General features: G+C 39.7%; 1 protein-coding gene across 2 annotated transcripts in view; it reads left to right on the top strand.

Moving 5' to 3' along the window:
• Window positions 1–1,303: 1,303 nt before the first annotated feature.
• LOC149180327 (ozone-responsive stress-like protein (DUF1138)) overlaps window positions 1,304–25,698 on the top strand; it is a 70,316-nt gene continuing 45,921 nt past the window's right edge. Inside the window, exons 1-2 of one of the 2 annotated variants that reach the window (XM_089416024.1) lie at window positions 1,304–1,457; window positions 1,837–1,956. In XM_089416024.1, the coding sequence (XP_089272150.1) occupies window positions 1,863–1,956 (94 nt within the window). In that variant the 5' untranslated portion in view covers window positions 1,304–1,457; window positions 1,837–1,862. Of the gene's footprint in view, window positions 1,458–1,533; window positions 1,725–1,836; window positions 1,957–25,698 lie in introns of those variants that run through there. The other variant, XM_089416026.1, reaches the window with a different exon arrangement.

Genomic DNA, 25,698 nt, shown 5'->3' with positions numbered 1-25,698 from the left:
CAGTTGGATTGTCTCCCTCCTTCTCGATATTCCTTAGATGCTCTTGGTCACCTCTTACCTACTCGACAGGAGCTAAACAAGATCATCATGGAGGACATCTACATGCAGTTCGTCCATGTCACCTAGGTCAATCCTCTAAGAAGGTTGTGCCCAAAGATGGCCTTCTACACTGAGCACTTATTGGAGTTGAGAGACAGGCTCATTGTTCGACTCTAGTATACGTTTCACCACTAGATGCATGCTCTTCGCATTCCTCTAGACGAGTTCAAAGTAGGTTCTCATAGACTTCGGGTAGAGACGGACCACTGGGTGGATAGCCCAGATAGACTCTACTAGTTATGTCATTTACAGGAAGTGGATATTGAGGTGCACTTCATTCTTAGATGCCATGTCTACTACGAGATCAAAGGAAGGTTTCATTGCTTGTTCAGAGATCTCGGACCCTCGCCGACTTTTTCAGGTATCCCGATCAGAGATGTTTGGCCCTATATATGCAAGAGGCTCTCAGGTTCCGAGCGCATATTCTTCAGCCTCCCATCGGACCAGACCCCACATAAAGGATCACGACATTTTTCAGGGTACTACCTTCACAAAGGGGCACCAAGAGATCGATTGATACCAGTACGTATCCAGACTCCAGATCAGTGAGTATTCGTGGGACCTCACCCTGCCACACGAGATCTCAGCAGCAGATCTGTCTCAGATCTGTTCCTGGGAGACGGACTAGGTCCTCCAACATTAAGCAATGCACGAACCCCCCCAAGGAACGATTCAGTGGACAATCTTCACTTGCTAGTGACTCTTCATTGGGCCAACAAACTTTGCTGAGTTTCTTCAGTGTTATTTATTCAACCTCAAATGTTAGGAGAGATGGGTCTGATCCTTAGACCTATTAGCTCATTGATTTTCTCCGCTAGGGCCAGATGTTGATTTAATTCATGCATTGTATCTTTTATAGGAGACCGTTTGGTTCTCCCGCTTTGTATAATCATCATTGTACTCAACAATCCCTTTGACTTACTTTGTGGTCATTAGTTGAACATAAATATAATTATCTTTATCTTCTCTTATCTACAAAAATTACAATAAAATTAAAAAATAAACCATTTTCCCATCAAATTTATTTCAACATAAGTATTATAGGTATGAAAGAGCTTGTCCAATATTCTTAGAAAACATAAGTCGAAATAAAACTTCAATCACAAAGTTGTGCCAGCATACTATGCAACTCTTAAGGTAAGGGAAGTGATAGGAGCCAATAAACCTTTGTAAAGTAAGTTCAAGCTTAGCTTTAGTCCAATGGAAATTTGTAAAATAAAATAGTAATAACATTATAGGAATTATCCGGGGGCACGGAGCTTGTAACTCTTTAAATGGTCGTAAGGTGCAAAGAGCGCCGTCCATTTCACTTTTCACATTTGTTCGCTCAGAGGCCATCAGGAGTCCTGTCGTTTGAGGTAATTTGCTATTTACGCCTTAGTTGGCCAGTCAATTTCTGTAAAAATTTTGCAGATACAATATATACTTGCTGTATTTTGTGTATCTGATCTCTTTGATGCCCTATCGACCTTTTCTGCTAGAGATTTGCTTCATTTTTCCTCGATTGAGATTTAAAGTTATATGCATATTGGCTTTGAATCGTGATCAAAATTATCTGGTTGTTAAGTACATTGGAGAAAGCGTTTATGGTTGTGTATATCTAGGTTGTCTATAATCACAGAAAGGTCAGTTTTACCGAGAGTCTAACATAGGCATCTCTGATCTGCATAATCTATCATTTTCATTCGATTTTTAGGTTTCTGGGGCTTAAAGCTATGTGTTTTCTATGCGAAACAGGCTGAGTTTGAGGCTGTGTGGAAGAGATGTCGGCGAAGGTGGTTTTGTCGGCTCTGGCCGGGTCCCTAGTGGTCTCCTATGCATTTTACGACTTGATTAGTCACAAAATGATTTTTGGAGGTCCGTAATTCTGCTGTTCATTATCTTGTTATGTTATTGTTGAACTTAGGGTTTGGGTGAGTTTTAATGAATTTTTTAAAAGGAGGGTTAGGTCTAGTGTATGTAAATTCAGTGGTATTTGCCAGGCACTAGTCAGTCGCTGATTAACAATTGATTGCCTACGGTTGATTATTATTTCATCTTTGAATGCGATATGTTTAGGCTTCGTTGAGACGAGTTTGAGTAAGCAAGATCTGTGCGATGTCTGCTCAAAAATTTGATTATATGTTCAGATTTCTCTATCAGATAACTAATTCCTTTATTGCGTGGTGTAAATTGACGCACTCTGAATGCAAGTTTTTTGTCTACAGTAATAATACTAACAATAGGTCGTTGGATGTGATGAAGTAAAGTGATATTTTAGTCTTCTTTGAGGCACTTAAGGACTGGACGGAAGACAGGGTCAAGAAATTGCATGTTTGAAAATAAGGAAATGACGTTTAACCTTTTCGACAGGAATCACTTTGAGAGTAGAAATTATTGATGAAAAGATAAACAAAGAAATTAGATTTCTGTTTTCTTATATGGAAATAATATTTTATTTAAGTAAATGTACATATAAACATGGAATAGTGTGAGTGAACTGTGAATTCTGCTAAGTTTTAATCGCAATTCCACCCTTTTTACTCCGATAACTATTTGATATATTTTTTTGTGAGTGACTTCCACTTATCATGATGTGTAACTAACGACATTCAAATTAGATTCCTTTGGCTAAGAGCCCATGAGTGAAGGGTATCAGTTCTGACAAAGATGCCCAGGAATTGTACCTGGTCCCAACTGTTGTTGTGTGTGTTAGACACTTCCATAGCAGCACAAATACAGGCACAAGTGTGTCATTGTTGAGACTTGAACCTCAGTGGGGCAATGTTATTATCTCCCTTTTACCAAACCTGCAAGCCACCATTGAGGCTTGACTATATTTGATCACACAGTCTGTATTTTTTTTTACAAAAAAGGGCAAAAGTGTAATACTGTAATTACAGAAGGGGCATTGACTTATTTGACTATATTCGATCACACAGTCTGTATTTTCTTCTTTACAAAAGGGATAGAAATGTATATTGTAATTATAAAAGGGGAAAACAGCCTTTAGACGCCAAATGTTTTCATATAAAAATTCGTCATTTATCATCTATTCTTTTCATATCTGGTATAGACATCTCATATTTCTAGTTGAGGATGATTTGGAACACGCTTTGCATTAGGAGGATTTCAATACAGTTAATCAAAAGCAGTTGGAGCAGGTTTTCTAAACCATTGTGAGAAACTGGATGCTTAAAAAGCATGGAGTTAACAAACTATCTCAACAAAAGCCTTTTGGTGGTGGTTTATGTGATGAGGTACCCAGGGAGGTACTCAAGGGGATAATGAATGTAATGTGGCCACAATAATGGAATAGACGCACTATGTAATTAAAAGAAAATAATATAAAAGAAAATAATATGATAATGTGTATTTGGCATAGGCTCCTAAGAATACTTGTAAATATCATTGTATTTAATGTGACCTATTCTAAGCACATAATTAAATAAAGTTTCCTTTAATGCTCTATAGCGAACAAAAGACAATTTCAAGGGGTGCCATAGAAACACAACACTTTTTGTTTGCTTCACACAACCCTTCATTTGAGGGAGTAGCATGTCTGTTCAAAACCACGAAAGGAACATGATATACAAGTAATGAAATAAAGAAAATGGCGATTGTCATTGCCATTGAAACTATAACCACACCCTATTTGAAAATCCCAAGTTGGGGAGCACACTCACTTATAGACATTGTATATTGCTCAAGGTGCGGCTTGCCCATTGGACTACCTCCAGTTCAATTTGAAGCTTCTTTTCTTCGACCTTGGATGGTAGGAGAGTAGGGTTCCCTTGCTTTTATGTCCCCCCTAGGATTGTGCAATTGGATCCCACTTTGGTGTTTGATGACTTCAATAATGAGCCAACACCTTGGTCATTCCCTTCACCCTCAGTCAGGAGACTCTGACATCATCCTCATTTCTCGATCTCCTTGATCAACTTCGAGATGTCTAGCTTCGAAGTCTCACTCTATATCACTACATTTGTGTAGCTATTATATAACTTTGGAGTTGGCTTGTTAGCTAGACACTTATATAGGCTATGCTTTCTCTTACGCTTTCTTTATCTTACTTTCAATGTTAATCAAGAGCTGCTTTTGCACTCCCACATTCTATTCACGCTAAGTGGATCTTGTAGTCCTATTGACCTATTTTTTGGTCATTTGTCAGACATTGATAAAATTATCTTATCTTACTCCAAAAATCTTCTCTTGCATCAATGTGCAATTACTCTGAATTCTCACAAACACTAACGATAGAGTCACCTTCCATTGGTTTGCATGTAGTGATGGCATCAAATGGATGATACGCTGTCATAGTTGCCATTGAAGATTGTTGCAGACACCAACTCAATTCTAAGGGACATCCATTTCCCATTGTTGACTGTGGACAACTGATTTGGTGGATATTCTTATGTCCTTTGCTTTAAACAAGGGGAATTGTTAAATTTGGCAACTAGGGCCAAACATCACTTTGGACAGCTCTTATGAGGCAACTGATATTTTTCTTGGATTCCTCTTTCTGAGAGGTGTAGGATTGACCTAAAGATCATCCCATCATGACATGTACAAATGAAGTTATGAATTTATTTTGATTATGGACAAATTGTCCAGGTTGGCCAGCCATCAAATTAGCCTCCTCCAGCCTTCAACGTTGCTTATAAATACAAGATGGCTCCTCCTTTTGGCATCTCATCTCATTCATCATTCTCTCTCTTATCCTGATTGGGTACGGATTTCTGGGCCTCTCTCTCTCCACATGTGCGAAAGGAAGACTGACTTTTCTAGTTGCTGCATTGACTAGATTTGACTGAAATTTCCAGGAGACTAAAATTCCAAGAGGCTGACTTTGACTAGCGTTGACCTTGTGTGACTTCGGTTTTGTGAGGGAGACTTTTATTTGGGTTGGCCACTGTTTTAGGCACAAAAACCAATGCAGTTTGACCCCTGCGTTGACTGCCCTAATATTAGGTTGCTGCGTTGACTTTTGTTGACCAAATTTGACTGGTTATTTTTGAACTGTTTTGGGCTGCATTATCTTGCTACTGGAGGCCGAGTTGACCAAGGCTGACCAACTATTTTGGAGGTCAATTTCAACCTTGTTGACTAGTGTTGACTTTTTGGTTAGGGCTTTCTGTTTCTGCTGTTTTGACTAATCAGTCTGGGCAAGTGAATATTGTAAATTGTACTCTCTCTGTTGAACTTTTGAAGAATTATAAGAAGAACTGATCAAGGGTTTCCCCACATTGGGGATTGTCTCTTGCTGGTGCCATATCTTGTGTCCTCTTGTGTTGGCTTGTCTTCTATTGTTATTGTTTATGTTCTATCTGCATTTTACTATCATGTTGATGTGATTGCTATACTGGATATGATATTGGGCTAATAAAGAAAATAGAAGTAAAATTGCTCTAAGCATATAACATACCATTGTTATCCTAAAATTAACAGGAATAAACCCCATACAAAAATGGAGCACACGTGAATCATGTTGTTATGCCATATTTAAAAACTTAACAGAGATTGTGGTAAAAGTCTAGTCCCTTACCTCAACCACATGAACCTTTTGCGGGCAACAAAAGACCTGTCATATAGTTTGCTATCAAGCCATACCTTCTCTCAGGAGTATAACCCCATGTTATCTTTCATGTGACGATTGTCGTAGGCATCATCTAAAGTCTAAAGCAAATACATCAACCATTGTCAATTGTGGGTAATTGATTTGGTTATGTCTTTTGCTTCAAACCAGGGGAACAACGTGATTGCTATACTAGATATGATATTGGGCTAATAAAGAAAATTGAAGTAAAATTGCTCTAAGCATATAACATACCATTGTTATCCTAAAATTAACAGGAATAAACCCCATACAAAAATGGAGCACACGTGAATCGTGTTGTTATGCCATATTTAAAAACTTAACAGAGGTTGTGGTAAAAGTCTAGTCCCTTACCTCAACCACATGAACCTTTTGTGGGCAACAAAAAACTTGTCATATAGTTTGCTATCAAGCCATACGTTCTCTCAGGAGGATATCCCCATGTTATCTTTCATGTGACGATTATCGTAGGCATCATCTTAAGTCTAAAGCAAATACATCAAACATTGTCAATTGTGGGTAATTGATTTGGTTATGTCTTTTGCTTCAAACCAGGGAACAAGCCCTCCATAAAAAAAGAGCACACATTAATCACATTGTTAGCTCTAAACCAAACAATGTCATATTGCAAAACCTAGCAAAAGTTGTGATAAAGGTCTAGTCCCTTTCCTTAACCTCACAAACCCTTTGTTGGGAAACAAAAGACTTGCTATAGAGTTTTCTATCAAGCCACACCTTTTCTCAATTGAAGATCCTCATGTCATGTGCCAAAGGTGCTTGGGATTGCCTATCGACCCTATTACAAATTTACAAACTCCTTGCTTTGTCTAGTCTTCAATAAGTGCACATTGCCATGCAAGGGAGAACCTAATAAAGTTCAGGGCAGGGGTTGTTAGGATGATTGGGAGGTAGATGCCTATCTTCTTCCCACTCACTTATCCATCTATACTAATTGACCTTTTAGTACATCTTTATTTGTTTTCTCCTCTCAACCATCTCAGAATGCCACACCACTTTTGTAATTGATCCCATTTTTTTCTTTCTTTTTTCCCTTGAAATATGGTTTTATTTTCCATTAATGGAACTATCTATATAAATGATATTCATAAAAGCATAGGCTATATATATCCTACCATGAAGGAGTGAAACTCGTAAAATAAAGTACCTCCAATAAGCCTAGATTTTCAATCAATGCTTATAGCACAGAAAATTGACGTTATGAGCTATATTAAACTAGTGCTATAATGTAAAAAATAAGGCTTAAAAGGCGACCTTGTACAATAAACTACCAACTAAGCAACATTTGACGCTGTAGTAAAATAGTTTCAAAGGCATTCAACACCACAACTATAGGCTTAGAATTTGTTGGAACATAAACATCTTCTTCTACAAGCTAGCTAATATCATCTATGAATTCATTTGGCAGTGGGTTTGATCATTTTTCCACCTGTTGCTACGATTGCTTGGCTTTCGAAACTTTGAGTGTGATACATTGAATTTTTTTATTTGTTGGATGAATGACGTGGTTCTTTTTGGCCACATGGCTAGCAGTTGATGCTCTCTCTTTCTGTGTGCTTTTACTCATAATTAATGTGGTTATCCCAAGTTTTGATGAGACTAAAATGAACGTTTTGTAGTGGGGTTCGGTGAAACTTTGGTCATAGTACAAAGTGCCCATCCCCTACCCCCCAAAGAAAATAACGAATCCAGTTGATGGCAAAGATTTGAGCTTGTATTTGCAGGAACAAGCTAGTGTTTACAATTACTATAGTGCAAGTGAAAAGCTTATATAACTTCCTTATTCTTTAATAGCATCATTACAACATTTCCATACACAGTATAATTTCTGTGTGAAACAAATGTGGATATATATTGAAATTAACAATTCAGGGATGTTTGTCTGTAAGGATGTCATACTAGTAAACAACATTGCAGATAAAAGGGCACTATAAGATTCATCCTAGTTTAGGTTGCTTTGATTTTTTGGAAGAACAAAAAATGGTCATTGGAAGATTCTAGATTTTCATAGAAGTCATAAACAACCATAGGCACATCTAAAAGGTTTAAGGATTAGCCCTGCATGAATTAAAGGCCAAGCAAACATAGATTTATTTGGTTCAAGGGGAGCTTTCCAAATAGTTGTGATTCTATAGAGCCAAATTGTGAAGCTTGGATTTAGATTCCACATTTTATTCTTAATTTTGATAGGGGATTTTGTATCTTAGCCATTTTTAGGTGTTGACCAACTTGTATCTAGAGAAGGGCTTAACATAGTTAAAATTCTAACCCTTCAACGAATTGCATGAGGGCTTAAACTCCACTTTGGAATGAGACTGTTGATCCTTTCCATGGAAAAAATCATATGATTTTTTTTGTTTGTTTGTTTGTTTGTTTATAAGTAAAAGTAATCTATTAATATGTAGAGAAAGATACAAAGTGGACAAGGCCTCGAACAAGGTATCGTAGAGTATCAACAAAATCTGGACTGCCCCAACATTGGGGAAACCAATCTAGTGAGAGTAGAAACTTCAAAAATGGTATCACTTCTCAAGTCCAGACCCAAAAAAAAAACAGTAAGATGGTTCCTTGACGATTAGTCTATATAGAAAGCCATAACCCTAGCAACACTAGCAAAAAACAAAAAATCCAAATAATGAACACCTGGGCAGCCACAGCCGGCCTCGTACTATCATCAGGCAGCCCCTGCCTATTCTCCATCCCTTGGTTTCCACCCCTTAGATTCCACTGATGCAATATTGCGATGTGATCTGATTGCCATCGCATATCGCTGGAAGTAAAGGCCTTGCCCTTTAGTTTGCCCATTCTGCGATCCGTTGACGGTTCCGCGTTATTGCATTGCACATGTGAAAGTGTGGAGTCTTCGCCCCTTGGTTTCCGCCGATGCGATATTGCGATGCGATCTGATCTGATCACATATTGCTAAAGGTAAAGGCATTGCCTTTAGGTCTCCCCATTCTGTGATCTGTCGTCGGGTTCGCGTCATCGCATCGCACATGTGAAAGTGTGGAGGCTCCGCCCTTTGGTTTCCGCCGATGCGATATTGCGATGCGGTCTGATCTGATCGCATATCGCTATTGGTTAAGGCCTTGCCCTTAGGTCTCCCCATTCTGCGATCTGCCAATATTGCGATGCGATCTGATTGCAATCACATATTGCTGGTTATCGATCTGCGATCCACCATTACTGTTGCATTGAAGAGAGCCGAAGTCTGAGGTATGCTGGAGCGTGCTGAGGCATGAACCGGAGCGGAGGACAGGATATGATATCCGGAACTACTTAAAACAATGCCAATGAACCCTGCTCTTCTCAAATGCAGAGATCCGTTGATCAGAAGCCAAATATCCGGCTTGTCCTGGGTAGGCAGGTGTCGCCCCATCTCGCCCCACCCCTGTCCCGTCATATTTAACGCCCGTCTATATACCCGCATCCGGGAGAGCTGCATCCCTTTGGACCAGTATTTTGCACTCCTGATTTTGATCATGATTCTGAATTATGTCTAGAGCTCCAGTGAGAAGAGTGTGCCCAGTTTCCACCCCCAAATTGGCAAGTAGATCAGCGACCTTGTTTCCTTCTCGTTTAACGTGATTGAATATGATGGCACGATTGGTGTGAAGCAATTGTTCTATTGCATCCAATCCGGCTTCAAGTCTCCAACCGTTGGCAATTTTGTGCGCATGTACCCCATTGAGGAGTTGATTGGCCAGGTTGATGAGGATTAGGGAATCACCTTCGATCTCCAGAGGTTGGAAGCCATGACGCTGGGAAAGGAGTAATCCTTGCCAGAGACCCTCCAGTTCAGCCGAGTTGTTCGTGTCCCAGCTAATGTTTCCGAAGTAGATTAGGAGATGCGAACCCTCATGATCTCTAAATATGCCACCAAATCCTGCTTTGCCGGGATTTCCCTTTGAAGCTCCATCAAAGTTGAGTTTGAAAGTATGCTATGGAGGGGGGGTCCATAAGTGCTTTCTGATGTTGTTGCCTTTTGAAGGTCTGTGCTTGTGAGTACCTTGTGGGAGTTGTATGTTCCAATTTTCCCAGATGGCTTTCTCATTTGCAAGAGTGGGAAAATATTCCGTGTGCCAAGTTTGAAGCGCCAAGGTCTCTTTAAGATCGAGACAAAAGTTGCCCCAAATGATTTCTACAGGAGTGCTTTGATCTTTGAATATGCCCTTGTTTTGTTCTTTCCATATTGTCCAGAGGAGAAGGTCGGGAATCAATCTCCATAATTGGTTGAGTAGTTCGCTTTTATAAGGGTTCTGGTGTTGGCGAATGGAGTTGATTATATCTTCGGACACTCTGCATCTTTTTTGACAACGAAAGCTAGCCTTCTCCCACAGTTGGTTGGCAAGAGTGCAAGAGTCCAAGAGGTGTTGGAGCGATTCCTCTTGAGAATTACAATTGGGACATATGGAAGGCCCGTGAAAGTTTCATTTCCTAAGATTGTCCCAAGTGAGGATTTTTCGGTGCCCAACAAGCCAGAGGAATAGGGAGACTTTGGGCCAAGTACCCGGTGACCAGATTCTGCCCCAGATAGGATCCAGGGGCATTGGATCATTGCATATAATTTTATAAGCCTCTTTGGTGGTGAAGGAACCTTTTGGGGTATATCCCCATCTTAAAATATCCCTGCCTTCGGATGATCTAATGCGTCGATTCTGGAGCTCACTCTCCATGACCTCCTTAGTCTGGTTATCTGCATTCCTGATCAGCCTGTCGATCTGCTTCCATTGTCTGTACCCCTGTTCTGTCTCCGGAATCCATTGTTGCTGGACGGATTCCTTTTGTTGCTCCTCCCACTCTTGGCAAGGAGGCGGTCTATAGATGCCGTTGAGCTTTGGTAGTTGGTTCCAGGCATCCGTCCAGAACCGAGCAGTGCTACCGTTCCTTATTTCCCAAAAGTTGTGTTGTTGGATCAGCAAGAAGTGTTGTCTGGCAACGTTCCATATTAGTGATCACTTTTCAGTTGGAGTGAATCTGATTATCTCCTCCGTTGGTCTGTGATTGGCATATTTGGCTGTCCAGATGGCTGCCCATGGCTTATTGGGAGCAGAGAGCCATTGCCACCATATTTTTGCACCCATGATAACATTGCTGTGATGAGGATCTCTTAGGCCTATACCCCCTTTTTCTTTGGGCTTGCATGCTGTCGTCCATTTTGCCAAGGCCCATTTGTGATTTGTGCCAGTTGCACCCCAAAGAAAATTGCGCTGTAGAGCTTTTATTTTTTTAAGGACCCATTTAGGCACTGCCAAGATTGAGAAAAGGTAGAGAGGCATTGCCTGTAGCACAACTTTGATTAGCACTAATCTGCTAGCTATGTTCAGAGTTCTTTGAGTCCATAAAGTGAGACGAGATTCAAGTTTCTCAAGGAGCATATACCAAGAGGCGTGCTTGATGGCAGAATCTATTAAGGGAGCTCCAAGGTATTTGGAAGGTAAGGAGGCTATGGAGAAGCCCAGAATGCGGGTAATAGCATGCTGAGTAACAGGGGGGTGTGAAAAAAGAAGATCTGCGATTTGGCCGTGTTTATGCTCGTCCCTGAAGCATCAGAGAAATCATTCAGAAGGGATTTAAAAAGGGAGGCTTCCTGAACAGAGGGGTGCCCAAACAACATGTTGTCATCCACGAACTGTTGATGAGTGATGGCTGGAGAATTGTGTATGGATAGACCTTTGAGATGCTGGGAGAGGAGGGCATGTTTGATATGGCGACCCAGACCTTCCGCCATTAGAACAAAAAGGAATGGGGAAAGTGGATCTCCTTGTCTGATGCCTCTAGAGGGGCTGAAAGGTCAAGAGGGTATGCCATTTATGAGGATAGAGAAAAATGTTGTGGAAATTAAACTTAGAATCCATCGAACCCACATTGGGGAAAAACCAAAGGTTGTTAGCATTTTTTGAATATAGGTCCAGCTTAACTTATCAAAAGCTTTAGAGAGGTCAATCTTGAGAATCATACCTGCCTGTTTGGAGTGCTTGAGGGAGTGTATGATTTCATGAGTGAGGATAATGCCGTCCAATATTTGTCTTCCTTCTACGTATCCAGATTGTTCAGGCAATATGAGCAAGGGCAAAAGCGGCTTCAACCTGTTAGCAATGACTTTGGATATCACCTTGTAAATAACATTGCATAGTGCGATTGGATGGAATTTGTCCGGAGTACTGGTATTCTCTTCTTTTGGGATGAGGGCGATGAAAGTTGAGTTCAGAGAGGGCAGAAGCCAATGAAGAGTGCGCGATTCCTCCACCACTAGCCACACCTCCTCTTTGATAAGATCCCAGAAAGAGTGGAAGAAGGTAGTAGTGAAGCCATCCGGACCAGGAGCTTTGCCCTCCTTGAGCTGGTTCATAGCCAAATCCACCTCCTGAGGCATTACTGGTCAAAGAAGAAGTTGGTTGTGTTCTTCTGTGATAATTTTCGGCACATTTTGAGTGATCTTTTCTATAGCAGGCCGTCTATCAATTTGGGGTTCTTGATGGACCTCTTGGAAGTGATTGATAAACTCCTATTTTATCTCTGCATGGCTTTCCACTCTTCCCCCCCTCGCTTCTGTATGAAAGAGATGGTGTTGTGCATTCTTCTCTGTATTGTAGTTCTGTGGAAGAATTTAGTGTTCCTTTCTCCTTCTTTCAGCCATCTAATTCTAGATTTTTGCTTCCAGAGAATTTCTTCCTGCTTTCTTCTCTCCTCCAATTGATTGTGAATGTGCTTTTCCTGTTCCAATGTCTCTTCCTTGTAGCCCTCTGTGATTATCTGTTGCTGGAGTTCTCTCATTTCTTTGTTTAGATCTTGCTGAGCCTGGAAGATGTTGCCAAAAGTCTCTTGATTCCAGCGCTTGATTTGGGATTTCAGGAATTTGAGTTTCTGTTGAAACTGATACATTTTTGATCCCTCTGGCAAAGGGAAGTTGGTCCAGGTGGATCTGATGAGGTCATTGAAGGCGGGGTGGGTGAGCCAAAAAGCTTCGAAGCGGAAAGGACGCTTGGTAGAGTTGCGTGGTCTTTGCCATTGGAGAGAGATAGGCCAATGATCTGAGCCTGAAAAGGGAAGAATTGACACCGAAATGTCGCCCCCAAGATGCACTGCATTATCTGAAATGAGGAATCTGTCTAGTTTGGAAGCAATTTGATGTCGCCCAACCCTGCGATTGCTCTAGGTGTGCATTCCATTGCAGAATTGCAGATCAATTAGCATATTGTTTTGGATAAAATCTTTAAAGTGGCCATTTTCCTGTTCCAGCTTGGCTCGGCCTCCCTGCTTTTCCTCCAGCTTGGTGATCATGTTGAAGTCTCCTCCAATGATCCAAAGAGGATGGAGTCTATTGAAGTTGAGCGCTTCTATTGTGTCTAAAAGAGCAATTTTGTTGCCTGCTTCCTATGGGAAGTAGACATTGGAGAGATGGCCATGAATGTTGGTGCCAATTATATGAAAAGTAGCTTGTATAATGTGATGGGAGGCATGAAAGATTGAAAGTGTTATAGCTTGCGTGTTCCAGGCGATTGCCAGTCCCCCGGAGGCACCCGAAGCATCCACTGCAACCGAGTGACAACCTGGTCATGCTCTAGAGAGGATGTTTCCAAGTGTAACATTATTACATTTCGTTTCCTACATAAAGAAGATCTGGGGCTGCTCCTGCTTTATCATGTTTTTTATCATTCTGAGTTTGTTGGGGCTATTGAGCCCTCTTAGATTCCATGAAGTGAGCTTCATGATTCACTATTTGTGGTAGGCTTGTAGTACTTTGTCAACTTAGCGTATCTGCCTGAGTCTACTAGGATTTTCCCTATTGCAATAGTTCTTTGAAGATCTGTCTTTCTTCCACGTTTTTTGGAGTCTTTAGGAAAGAAGCTGCCATCCCATTGACTGCCCGGTTGTATGCCCAGTTGTTGTTGCTGGTAAGCCCTGGAGATGATGACTTCCAGGGTATTGAGCTGATGCTCTTGAATCTTGTCGTAGTCTTTCCTTCTGCATGCTTGTTCAAGCTCGAAGATGTCAAGTCCTCCCAAATCAATGCTTTCCGGTTCTTCTTCCATATGTTGCGTCTGACTGCTTTCTGCTGAGGTGATTGCTAAGTGCAGGGTCTGGCTGGGGATACCATCAACATCCATTCCATTAGGTTTCCAGTCAGGGTCCTTTCGAGCTGCCTCAGGAATCTCGATGTTGTCACTCAGGGGCAAGGGAGTGGGAGAAGAGCCAGACAGAGGGGGGGGAGAGGTCGTGATGATCATCGGTGGGATTGGCAAAATGCTCTGAGGTGGGTCTTTTGAAGTTTTGGCAAGAACCTCAAAGCTATTGCTTGTGGAGGGAATGGAGGCAGCGTCCTGCATGGGCTTTTTCCCGGAGGAAGGTTTTTTATGCGATCTTTTTCGATTTGCGACCTTGGTAAAGCCATCATGAGCCGACTTGTTTGAGGGGTCAGAGGTTTGGGGTTTAGCATTTAGAGGGCAGTCTCGAAAAAGATGCCCATGGGCATGACACTTGCGACAGCGAAAGGGTACATGTTCAAAATCTAAGGGTTGGATCCATTCAAAGTCATCATGGTAGAGACTTACCGAGTCCGAAAGGGCTTTGTCCAGGCGCATGAAGACACAAATACGGGCATAGGAGGTGTATTTGCGCAACTTCGTTTCCTCAGCAATTTTTATAAACTCCCCCAGCCCCTTGCCAATGTCTCTCAGTGATTCTTCGTCCCAGTATTCCAACGGGAGCAAGTACATCCGGATCCAAACTGGTGCCCAGCTGAAATCCTCCTTGTCAGGGTTAAATCTCTCTACCCATTCCCTTAAATACAGATTGGCGGAGTTGAAGAAGTAGGGACCTTCATCCATAACCCTATTCCGGTCTTCGATACAAATGAAAATCGCAGTGAAAAACCCTTTTGGACCTAGCTGTAGGGTGACCCTTGGGTTTCCATTTGGCAGAGATCCATCCTTGCAAAGCTTTTTCAGTCGGCTAGTATCTAATAAATTTTCCAATGAGCGCACGGTCCTTCATGTACTGGATTTGACCATTGATTCTTTGGCTGGGAAGTTCTATCTTGGGTCATTCAGCTGCTATGGGTTTGCATGTCGTTGAAGTAACCTTGGGCGTTTCCTATTGCCCAATATTTTCTTCTTGTACTTTACTGCGCCCGTCTGACTGATCAGTGGGAGCGTTTGTCGTATCTTGCATTGGGAAATCTCTTGTATCCGTGTTTACTTGTTCTGGACCGGAAGGCATTGTCGGTTTCTTCACTTGATTATCTCTCTTGGTTGAGGGGGAAGGCTTTGAAGCCCCCCCTTGAGGGTCAGCCATTGCAGTGCGGTCTAAGCCAGCAACTGCAGTCGCAAGGAGGAAGGCTTACGGAAAATAGAAGCAGGGAGGGTTCAGACTGCGCCGTTGCAGGGGCGAGCAGAAAACCCTAGGTTGCAGAGCGCTGAGGCAGAGTCCTTTCAAATCATATGAATTTTTAAATTTGAAGGTCGTTTTTAATTGTTGCCAAGGGATCTAAACACTTTTGAGGTACAACAAAAATATCTCATATAGTTTTAATGCTCTTTTTGAGAAGCCCTAAGGCTGAAAACCATGGTCCTTTCACCAAAGGAAAAACCTTATTAAAGATAATTGAAGATCATCAAAGAGAGTAGTCATTATTTAATATTCATAGAACAAACTAGAATTGGTCTTGGTTTCACTAAAGGTGAAGTTTTATAGTCTTCTAAAATTTTCGAATAGTGCAAGCTATAAAAGAGCCTTTGATTTTGATTGGTGTAATAATGTTTAGTAGATATTGCAAATTGAGATGACCCCAGTTTTTTTTTGAACATAGTGGCTTTTGATCTATTAATTTCTAATAATGCCTTTGCAAACTTTTGATCCTTCCAACTATCTTATAGTATATTTGGTGCAAAAGGCTTGTCCTCTGGTTTGGACATTAATAATCTCCAATTCCCTCTTTATCCTTTGTGTGAGAGAGGCTTTAGATAACTCTATGAAACCCTTTTTTCCATTCAAAATTGGCTGATATGAAAGATTCAAGAATCTTGTACACCCATATTCTGTGATTGAAGGTCCTTGATATGATGAATGATAAATCGCTGGCTGCCAACTACATTTAGTGCATATTTGATACTCAGTGACTAAACACATCGGCTCATGATCTATTTTGACACATCCACAAAAGTTGCTTATTGAGCATTTGTTGTAGTTCTTATTGAGGGTGCCTGGTGACGTTCTTAAGCATTGCGACATATAAATGATGTGAAACCCAAGAGTACTTTTTAATATGTCAACCCAAGAGCATAAGCTTTCAAGATCTCATGCACTGTTTGTGCAACCATGAGGCTGTATCTTCTGGGATATATTAAATATAGTTTATGAATGTCTAATTTATGCACATGCAAAAGTGATTGAATCTTTTAGAATTGTTGTTTCCCTATTAGTGATGAAAACTAACTAAAACAAACCATGTAAGGTTAATCTGATCACACGACTGAAACAAAGTTGTAGAAATGAAAGGCTAAGCTAATCACAAAACAAAAATAAAGTTGCAGAAATCAAAGGCTGATCTAATCACACAGCATAAATAAAATAGTGGAAAATAAATATGATTTACACCAAGAAGGGATTCAGCCAATATTGTGCTGTGTGATTAGAATAGCATTTAATTTTATTTATGCTGTGTGATTAGATTAGCCTTTCTTTTGGAGCTTTGCCAGGTGAAGCTAACAACTTCATGAAGATTCCTAACTAACTAAAATTAAAAAAATGAATTACCTTCTTGTTGGTGGTGCCATAATCATGGAGACTACACCACTCTTTGTTTTGCGTTTTCTTGGCTTCTTAATAAATATGCCCAAAATTAGTGCATTGAAGAATCAAGTACATCTCATAGCAAAAGTGATGCAGGAGCATCCGACTTTCCAGGTCAAAAGTGTATTTTGATTAGAGTTGGGGTCTTTCTAATTGATTGTATTATTCATTAGATGTATTTCCCTATGATTTTATGAAAACTCATATGAATTGGAAAATCTCTAGGATTTCCAAAAGCTCTAGAAAGCCGTGGTTACGATTAGTTTTGGAAATATGGATAGGAGAGACTTTTCTGTAAGGCAAAAGCAAAGTTGTCTTGAAAAGCATGAGAGATTTATGGAATAAATCATGAGAGCTTTAGGGAATAAATCAGGGAGTGATTTAGGGATCTAGGAAAATCTATTTTTCTTCTAAAGTTGTATTTAATCAATGTAAGCCTAAGGGCAAAGTTAATGGCCAAATGAATGTGAGATCAGGCCAAGAGAGGAATGAATACTTCTGTAATTGTTTTGTAATTGTATGGACATGATTTTATTAATGAAAGGAATTTTCATTATGTTCACAAATTATCTGGTGTATCTATGTGATTGATAATAGTTCTAATCTGTGCATGCTCTAGAATTCACTGTAAGTGAAGTAGGATTTTTATATGAAATACTTCTGCAGAACAAGTTAAGGACTTGATGATGAAGTGATTTGTTGTGTGATCTAGAGAAGGTGAATTTGTGGGAAAATTGAATTTTCCTGCTATCAAAAAGGCATACAAATTTCTCAGAAAATAGGGTTCAGCAACAAAGGAAGCTTCTGTAGCAAATAGGGTTTAGCAACAAATGGAGCTTCTATAGCAAATAGGGTCTCTGTAGCATACAACATAGGTTTTCAAATCAACAGGGTTTCAGCTCCACACAGCACAAATTCTCGTAGTACACTAGATATCTGTGTTTTACAACAAAAGATCACCCATACTTGTCTTGCAATGTAGATGGTTAGCGCTTAACACATGATAATTATTCATAATTCATTTAAAATCCCAATAAAATTGCCAGACTCATCAAATCACAAAGATTTATTGAATAAAACCAAAGTGGTTATTATGGATGAATTAGGCAAAGAAAAAGGTATAAAACAAGTAGATTGGAGCTAAAAGGAGAAGATAAGAACAATACATGTTCGAGATTTATCACGTGGAAAGAAATGGCTAAAAAGTTGAAGGTTTGATTGGGCTCAATCAGGGCCTAGTTTGAATTCTCTAGTCATTCCAGTATTTTTTTTGTGGCTTTTGCTTGCAACAAAATGGCCCATTTGAGGTTGAAGATTGGTGTTGTTTAAATTTTTTATGGTTTATCCAAAACATTACCAAGTGATTCTTGTACCTCCTTGATGGTAAGGAATTGCCAACACAGTGACAATTGAATAATTCCCTATACATATGGAGTAGAATCCTCATTTTTCCTTGCATGGTCTTGAATGTGAACAAATAATAGAGGTCTTCAATTGCCATAATTTAAGTGTTGCTGCTAATGGATAGCTTTATTGGATGGAACAAGATAGCTTTGTTTCTTGAGATTTGATGCCATTTGTAGTTAGATGTGCAACTGATGGGCCTCTACATTGTATATGATGAGGCCAATCTATGACATATGTTGACCTTCTCTTGTACTTGATAAATCCACTATTTTGATCATGATGATTATAAAATATGGTTTTATACATTTAAATTATGAATGAGCCAAGCTGGTTGTTTTAATTTTTTGCATTTAATAATGTTCAGTATTATTTGCATGACTAACCCTAGAGTAGGTCGAATCACTAGGGATTTCTACTTGAGTTTGCCTGAAGGAAATAGGGGGGTTTTGTTCCCTTGTCCTTTTTCATGGTATAACAAGTCTTTAATGCACCCTATCTAGCTCACTCGCTCAAACTGCTCTTCCTTGAGAGGATTGATTGAAGAGCAGAATTGAAGCAAGATCTTAGTATAAAAAGAGCCCAGGGACTAGCCTTGGGTTAGTTTTCCCATCATTTGTAGGCTTCTTTAGTGAGAGCATTCAGAGAGAGTTCAAATTTCTTCAAGTTGTATTTCTGTTTTTAGATGACATGCTAATGGAAAAGTTTCATTTTTGATTTCCTGTTATTAGTTGTTTTCATGTTCCTTGTGGGAACTTTGGGTAGAGCCCTCCCACCCCCAGATTTGCTATAGGGACCTCTAGTACTTTGCTTCACTTTACTTTCAGTACTCTCAGTTCCTTCTGTCTATGAATTAGGATTATGCATGATTAGTTTACCAGCAGTTTGTTTCCAGTTGCAGCTGTATTAATCCTGTGGTAGCATTTGCTTCATTTCATGTTGTAATTACTTCCTCATTATTTTCGTCTGGTGGATTTCACTTGAAAATGTATTTAGTATGGCATTCGATCTTTCCTGTAACATTTTTTGCAATTCTGTACGGTTTTCTGTGGTAGCACTACATTTCATCTAGGAATGGTTTGCTTCTTGTAGTATCACTTCAGTTTTGTTTCAATTGATTTGTAGGCTTTTGTTAGCATTGGAAAGAATATGTTGGACCATGAATTGCTTCAGTATCACCTCAAAGGGAATTAGCTTTGCTTTCTCATGCATCATTTTAGTTTGTGCAATACAATAGTTTACTAGTAGGGTTTGTTTTTTTTGTTTTTTGGTTTGTTTTACCTTTTCACTTTAGATTGGCTTAGGTAACTGCAACTTCGCTTTCATAGCAACTTTACTTCTTGGTTTGGGACCCAACAACTTATATCAGCTCATTTGCATTTGCAATCTCACATTTTACTCCTTGCAGACTTGTACCATAGTTTTCCATTAACAGGATAAGTGGGGATTGGTCACTGGGCTGCTTGATCCCTTAGATTCTGTTTGTAGTCCTTTCTTTCAATTAATTTACATCTCTACATGCAATTGAATTTCAAGTTCCATTCCATTCTGTAGTGTTGAATAGTTGTTAGCTTACCTTCCCCTATCGAAGAAAATAGGTCTTTGGAAAATCAGAGTCTATCTGTAGATAGATGCATGTGTCTGTCTGCAAATATAGTGTACAACACCTTTCAAGTTCTTATGAACTCTGGGATGACATTTAAAGTTGTGAGCTGAGTGTAACATTGTTGTTCCTTGTAATGTCCCTTAGGGAAAAGTATCCTTAGTGTTGAAAAGAGCTCATGACTAATTTTATATTCTAGATAGTATCACAGTATTCCTTCAACTTTTGCAAACAGAGATAATATTAAATGCTCAAACACAGTGTAGACAAGTATTTGATTACACCAACAACTTATACAAATACACCAATTCAATTGTAGGTTACAAGTACACGATCCATCCAAAACACGCTAGTTTAAATCCACAATCTAACACTAATTGTGCCAGCAGCCCCTGCCATCCCTATACTACTGTGCTGACCATACAGCCAGCTATGGCCTTGTTGGCTGCACGAAATCCCTCATTTCTTCGCTCTGTCAATTGTGCTGTTTCGCTGCCTGCTGCCACCGTCAATATAATTACCAGGTTTCTAGCAACCCCTCGCTGCCACTAATCCAGACCTAGGAGATCCTCCAGATGGTATTCGCTGCAACAATCAAGGCTGGGGAAATGATCTGCTGCCATTACAGTGCCCCAGAGATACTGTAATATCTTTAGGAATTGTTGCTGCCCAGTTAGGGCCTTACTATTACTTCCAAGATGGCCACTGCCTCAGGTAGGGTTTCGCTGCCCAGCTAGTGCCTCACGGACACAGAAAGACACGTCCAAGATGACCGCTGCCTCAGGTTGTTGAGAAATGTAACTAGTATCGGTCTTCATAATTGTATTTGAGTCATGATATAATGTATTTGTCAAAAATAAAGAAAAGAAAAATTATTATAAAAGAAAGTTATTTATGAGCATGGGTTTCATGCTATATTTATCTTATTTCTAGGTCAAAGCACCCATTGAGTGCTTTTAGGGTTTATATGTGTCTTAGTCCTTGTCATTGTGATCTAGACCCTTCTTGGGCTTTGTATGTCAAGAAAGAAATTTGTAATTAAGTCAAAAATGTCTTTTATGCCTCCACCAAATTGGCCTCAAGAAACCATCGAGTCAGCCTCATGAATGGATTCGACCATCTTGAAGAACTCAAATCTGTAATTTGAAGTGCGAAAAAGGGGTCAAGAGGAAGGTTTGAAGGCTAGGAAAAGAAGGGACAAGACCAACAAAGAAGTGAGACTTTTATCTAGCAATAAGCTGAAATTTTCTGCTACTATGTCACACGTATGGAGATGACCAAGGAAAATTGCAGGACCGAAGGTACATAGTTGTAGTGAGGGTAAAAAATTCTTGTTGACTTATCTTGAAGAGCTGACTTGTGTTGACTTGTGATGAATTTGGCAAGAGTTTGGCTAATGACTTGGTGGATTGGAGGAGGTCATTGTCTTGGTCTAAAGGTCATGGTTGTCTCATTTGATTTGGTTCTAAAAGAAGAGAAGAATTTTTGGGTTTTCCCTTGGCCGAGTGCCTACATCTTGTGTTCTCTGTTGTGTTTGTGATCTTCATTGTTTGGCATTTGTCTTGATGATAAGAATACAATAATTGGAAAGAAGAACTGATAAGAAACATCACAAGAAAGTGTCAAAGAAAGAGAAATAAAATTAATAAAAACCCTAACTATGTTGACCTAAGGATATCTCAACACAGTTAAAGTTTCACTACCCAGTAAGTGCCTTGTTGCCATAGAAAAGACACCTCCAAGATGGCTGTTGCCTCAGAATGGGCCTCAGGAAACTCTGAAACTCTGCTGCCAAGGATTCACCCTTTGAAACAATTTCGTTGACGCATGACTACTTCAAGGTGTGCCACATGCCTTAGATAGGGTTTCAGGGCTGTTTGCCACCCATACTTCACTTGTTGACCCTCACTATCCCTGGAAATGCTTTGAACAGACCTACACTGTCACAGATTAGCTCTTCGCTGCCCAAACAAAGCCACAAAACCTTGATGTCACCAAATTTCTCCCTTAGAAAACCCTTATTTGCCAATTAGATGAATGCTGCCTAAGGAATTATGTTTAAACAAAGTAAAGAGAAGGGGTTGGCGAGGGAAGAATCTTTCACCACAGAAACAAATCAGAGAAAAGGGGTGTTAAAACCAATGTTGCGAAAATTGCGATAGGGATTAAATTGCCAAGGGGAAAAAATCGTAAAATACAAAAATATTCATTTTTTTCAATTTTTTAATATCTAAAGCATCTATAATATAAGGTAAATACATTGACACATAAATATGATAAAAGAACTAATATATAAGATGTGTAATATCATTTCTAGTGCTACATCACACAATAGTGAATCATGTCCTAAATAGTAAGTCTTGACTCCTGAGTCTCAACTCAGCCTCAAAATATCAACAAAAAGTCTAATAATGTATCTCATATCATGAGTCATAATGTCATATACAATGAAATGAACCAAATAACTAATACTACCGATTTCCTCTGCCCCTTTTGCGAGAAAATGCAATAGCTTTCCCTTTCCCTTTAGATGTAGATGCCGGTGGAGTTGGCAATGGAATCTGCTGTGCTCTAGAAGTTGAAGAACTAGGAGCTACAGGAGGTAGACCACATCCTCTACTGGTGGCAGGGATAGCCTAGGTAGGTGGTGTCACCTCCTCCTCCTATTGCTCCTCCTCCTCCTATTGCTCCTCCCCCTCCCCCTTTATGCCTTCCACTACCTCCTGCTTAACCAATCATCAGCAGACTCCATGAGAGGCCTCTCGGCCTCAACCCTCCATGCAGCAGTGGCGTCAATCCCATCCAATGAGATGGCCTCCATATCAGGTATCCTCTCAAGTTGCCTCACCCACAATCGAAGATTGTAGTAGACGTAGACCATGTCATAAAGTCGCTGGGACTCCAACCTATACAAATATCATAAAATAATAATTATAAAAATTTTATTTAATGAATTCAAAAAATTAATTGTAAATTTGGAATATTTTAAGTTCTAAGTTTAACCTGTTGCACTTTTTGTTGTGTATTTTATCAAATACACTCCAGTTGCGCTCGCATTCTGAGGAGTTACATGTTTGGCTGAGGATTCTAATGGCAAGCTTTTGCAGATGGGGTACTCTGGCACCATAGCGAGTCCACCATGCATCTACAACAAAATTACAAATAAGATAAACATAAGTAAAAAATGAAATTTGAAAGTTGAAGCAAAGTATGAAGTTATGAACTTGAAGAGACAGTGAAATTTGAAACAAACTAAAAAATGCCTGGCATTTTAGTCTCCCTGTCAACCACAACCATCTCAAAGCTCAATGTGCCACTTGCCATCCTGTATATCTCCATTTCTTTGGAGATTTCTGCACGTTTTGCTGGAGATTACACCATCCTATGAACACAGGTTAAGAATCCATCCATGATCTCACCATCAAATAAGAACCCACATGGTTAAGAAAATGCGGAGTTTAGGTAGATCCTTGCAGCATGAATGGGACGATGGAGTGTGTTGTTCCATAGTTCATCAATCACTTCCCATAGAAGGAGTTGTTTTTGAAACTCCTCATCTCCCTTATCATCATAGTAGGTTCGAATGGATTCTATGGCCCTGACCATGGCTTCATACAATTAGTCCATTGCGGGCTTCTCACTATCAATTAATCGAAGAACTTTTACCAAAGGTTCTGTAATGCTGCACACCTCCTGCACTCCCGCCCATAAGATTTCCTGGTATGAAACTAATCTGCATATGGCCTCTCCTTCTGGTTTGCAGTTAAATGTCAAAGCACGCCACTCACTCGAAAGAAACATTCTCTTCATATCCTACATAGAATTCAAGAGGGGTTGAAGAGATATGAAACTGGTGGCAAACCGTGTAATGGCGGGGCGTACCAACTCCTTGTTGTTGGTGGTTTTTCTCATCAAGCTAAGCACAGATGCATGATTATATATAAATTTTGCAATGCTTTTTGATGAGTCAACAATATCTTTGACAAATGAATTTTTTCTCATGTCCTCCAACATCAAATCAATACAATGTGCAGCACAAGGTGTCCAAAATAAAGTAGGATGCCTCTCCATAAGCATCTTTCCAGCAACAACATAATTTGCAGCATTGTCCGTTATGACTTGGACAACATATTTTGCACCCACCTCCAAAATAAACACATCCAACAAATCACATAATAATTTTGCATCTTTGATATGTGAAGATGCATCAACAGATTTCATAAACATTGCCCCCTTGGGACAATTAACCAAGAAGTTTATAAGGGTTCTCCCCTTTGGTCGGTCCAACCATCTGACATCACAATGCATCCTGTTTGTTCCCATGATGCCCTAAACTCCAATCTTTTGGTGCAGTCAACGTTTTCATCTTGAAGAATGCAGCCTCTAAAGTCATCATAAGAAGGGATTTTGTACTGGTCAACCTTTTCATCTTGAAGAATGCGGCCTCTAAAGTCATCATAATAAGGGATTTTGTACCTTGGGCCAACAATTGCAATAGCATCAACAGCAGGTTGGAAAAATGGATTATTTCTTGCAACGCTGAAGGGAATATCACTCCAAAGGAGAAACTTGCCTAACAACTTGTCAGCTTATTCTTTCTCTTTTTTTTATGCATTGAAGTGATAGATGTTTGTGAACCAGTTATGGTTCTAGGAATAAAAAATGATGAGGTAGCTACAGGGTTGGTTGTAGACATTGATGCAAGTAGAACCAGTGCCACTTTCATATTCACCTCCTAACACTCTCCCTGTTAGTTGCTTTCTCAGATGTGCTTTGGACACTTTGTCTTGCTCTAATTCTTCCAATGATCCGAGGGCTCTTCGGATGATTTCCGTATTTGTATTGGTGTGAGGCCCTACCTCATGTCCAGGGATTTCTGCAAGGTGATACTTCAATCTACAAACCCCCCTTGACATATGATGCCCACACAAATTGCAAGACAAGTTTGATCTATCAATCCCTCCATCAGTTTCACCAAATTCCCATAGTGTCTAATTTCTTTGGCATGGTTGTAACTTGGTTGAACTCTTGAGTTTTAATGTAAGATGAAGTTTGAAATCGAACTTATGGCACAATAAGAATTGCAAGTTAAAAAAATTTAAAAAAATACTACATGCATGACACAACACAATGAATTTTTGACCCAAAAAAAACTTCAACTCAATCCAACAATAGTAGAAAAGTGCACATTCAAACCCAATAAAAAATGATGCAAAAAAATAGAGCACAAGAAAAAATTAAATTAATAAATTTAACAATCAAGTTTTTGCATTTTTGACCAAAATGAACCCTCTCCACTCTATGCAACAAAAATGAAAAAAAAACACCATCAACTCCACTCAGAAATCATTGATAATCAAATGGGTTATAGAAATCCAAGCAAAAACAAGAAAAAAACCAAAACAAAATGGCTAAATTTAGTGACTATACTTGGAAACCATGGTTTGCCAAAGAAATTTGGTCCAAACACGAAGTTCTCTTGTTTGGGAAGCTAAAATCTCCCGTTTTTCTCCTCGCCTGCCCTAGTAGACGCTTTCCTCCTCCTCAGCTCTTAAACAAGTCTGCTGTCTGTTAAAAATGAGAAATAAAACTCATCGAATCGCTTATAAAACGCGTTGTGTGGTGCCCTACAATTTCTTCTGCTCGAGTCACAATTTTTTTGGTAAAAATCACGATTTTTCAGCGTTTTTTTCAAAAATAAAACTTTATAAAAATCTGGCGATAACATTGTCTGATTCAAAAAATTGCGATTAAATCGTGATGTTCGCAACACTGGTTAAAACCCTCCAAGAGCCTCAACTCAAAAATCAGAAAGATTCACAACCCATGATGATCAAAATGATTCTCCTCCCTCCTTTTTATAAATTTCCTTTGGGGTCGTCCCTCCTAATCCGAATTTGAGTTGCTAACAAGTTTCCCTCCATTTGCCCCAAATTTGGGTTTTATTACAAGTTTTCCTCCATTTACCCCAAATTATCTAATGTTACCCCAATAACATCAAATAATGGGTTTTCTCCTTTATAAATGACTATAGCCTATGGGGTTAGATATGCTACTTTGTCCCCCTTGGCAATTTAATTAGAAGAGGACATTACATCGCCATTCTTTGGGCCATCAACAACATCATGCAATACAATTGTTGCACGTTGTCCAACACAACCTCAGGTAGCCCCATACATGCTGTTCCAGAAAGTGGATTACACAG

Source organism: Pinus tabuliformis, chromosome 3_2 (genome assembly GCF_031772625.1).
Source record: "Pinus tabuliformis cultivar Carrire ecotype Pingquan chromosome 3_2, CPIR1, whole genome shotgun sequence".
NCBI lineage: Eukaryota > Viridiplantae > Streptophyta > Pinopsida > Pinales > Pinaceae > Pinus > Pinus tabuliformis.
Note: the sequence above shows the minus strand (reverse complement) of the source record. Positions and strands in the feature narration are given on the sequence as shown.